We start from the raw sequence: 1,823 nt of genomic DNA, 5'->3' as shown, positions 1-1,823 counted from the left end.
TATCCATTCTCGGCTGTGACTCATCAAATGATCAAAAGTATAGAAAGTATAAAAGTGCATCTTTGCTTGCCGTGACATGGCTCCGCTTCACAAACAACAAACACCCCGTATTTGGGCTCCAAGCTAGCACTGGGTAGGCAAATGGCACCGGGTCATTATATATTACTGATCAATGTTTAACAATGAGCAAAAATATCCGCACTTATTCAATCGAAACTGATCACTTTGACATTTATTCTGATTCGAAGAAAGCTCTGATGAACAAAACAGCCTGCTGCTTAGTTATAGAAGCGCAGCGATTTATTCTCACTCTCTTTGTACAATAGCCTTCCTCAAAAAAACATCTGCGCCGCAGCACATGTACAGTTCATCTTCACTCTCTAGTACTAGTACGTTTATGCAAAACACAAGCAAAACTTTTATTCACCCTCCATGGTCTCCGAGAAGGCAGACCTGACATATACTACCTAGACATGCACCGATGCACGCCGCGCTTACTTGGCGGCCGCCGGCGCGAACGTGAGCAGGGTGCGCGACTCGAGCCAGGGCTTGACAACGACGACGGCGTCGAACGCGCGCTCGCCGCCGGCGTTCTGCGCACCTTCCTCCACCGCCGCGACGCGGAGGTAGTACTTGAGCCCCGACACCACCTGCCGCTGCGCCGCCACCACCCTGCCGAACTCGAGCCTGCCGCCGCCGTCGCCTCTAAGCTGGCGGTTGTACTCGGCGACGGAGAAGCGGCCGAGCTCCTGCACCTCGCCGTCGCTCTCCACGTCCCGCACCTCCGTCCTGGCCCCCACCTTCCTCCCGCGGTACCCGTCGCTCGCCGGTTGCCGTATGCCGCCGGCTCCGGCCCCGCTGCCCGCTACGTCGTCGTCGTCGGGGCGCGCGGACGCCGCCGCGGTGGCGGCCATGAGCAGGACGGCGAGCAGCATGCCAGCGCCGAGCGCACGAGGATCCATATCGCAGTGTCCGCGCCGCGTGTTCGTCCGCTCTGCTTCTCACGAGTAGTGCGGCGTGGTGTGTCGGTGTATGCTGAGTTTGTGACAGCTTTGTGATGACCCCGCGCAGTGTGTGCTACGGTCTCGCCGTTATATAGCGGGAGCTCTCTCGCCTGCTTGGAACGGAAAGACGTCGCCGGGTTTTTTTTGCTGGGTGCGGCCAAACGCGGCGCGCAGTGTGGGTGCATGAACTGCGCGTCCCGAGGCGGCGGCGCGCGGGACGGATAGGGACGAGAGGCGGCGGAGCGGAGGACACGTTGTGAGTGCTCGCGAGGGCGTGGTGCCGCGTAGACGGGGCTGCGTCCTGCTCTAGCGTAGCGTGTGAGGTGGTGGTGGGGTCGGATCCTCATGGGCTATGACGCGGCGCCGCGAGGGGTTGTTTCTGACCAACAAACTGAGGGTTTTGTCGCGACACCTCCCGTGTCCGGCACCGGCACCACGGCGCCGGTCTCCGGCTCTGTAGTTGGTAATTTGGTATTAACGCTTGCTCAGCTAGCTAGTCGTACTCCTGGCATATATATATATATATATATATATATATATATATATATATATATATATATATATATATATATATATATATATATATATATATATATATATATACCCGTAATTATCCAGAGGTGCTTCAGAAGTTGGACCGAGTCACCGAGGCAAGGACTTAAAGAGGATACAAGAATGCCGTCTCCACAAGGTGCTGCAACGTAACAAATTAATACTCTCTCCTCTCCGTACTCATCCGTACTCATAAAGAAAGTTGTTTAGATAAGATTTGATTCACATATTATAAATATATATTCATCAATAACTTTTAAGGCCTTG

The 1,823-nt window shown here is 54.0% G+C and overlaps 1 protein-coding gene across 1 annotated transcript; it reads right to left on the bottom strand.

The window, feature by feature from the left end:
• On the bottom strand, positions 206–1,100 carry LOC8078722 (cysteine proteinase inhibitor 4). The gene has a single exon (XM_002456785.2). It carries the CDS (start codon positions 960–962, stop codon positions 495–497), a length of 468 nt encoding a protein of 155 aa, XP_002456830.1. The 5' UTR covers positions 963–1,100; the 3' UTR covers positions 206–494.

Source organism: Sorghum bicolor, chromosome 3, assembly GCF_000003195.3.
Source record: "Sorghum bicolor cultivar BTx623 chromosome 3, Sorghum_bicolor_NCBIv3, whole genome shotgun sequence".
In the NCBI taxonomy this organism is placed as follows: Eukaryota; Viridiplantae; Streptophyta; class Magnoliopsida; order Poales; family Poaceae; genus Sorghum; species Sorghum bicolor.
This window is presented reverse-complemented; position numbering and strand designations above follow the sequence as displayed.

What these genes read in the sequence shown, in the direction of transcription:
- LOC8078722 (XM_002456785.2), bottom strand. Translation starts at nt 962, where the DNA reads ATGGATCCTCGTGCGCTCGGCGCTGGCATGCTGCTCGCCGTCCTGCTC.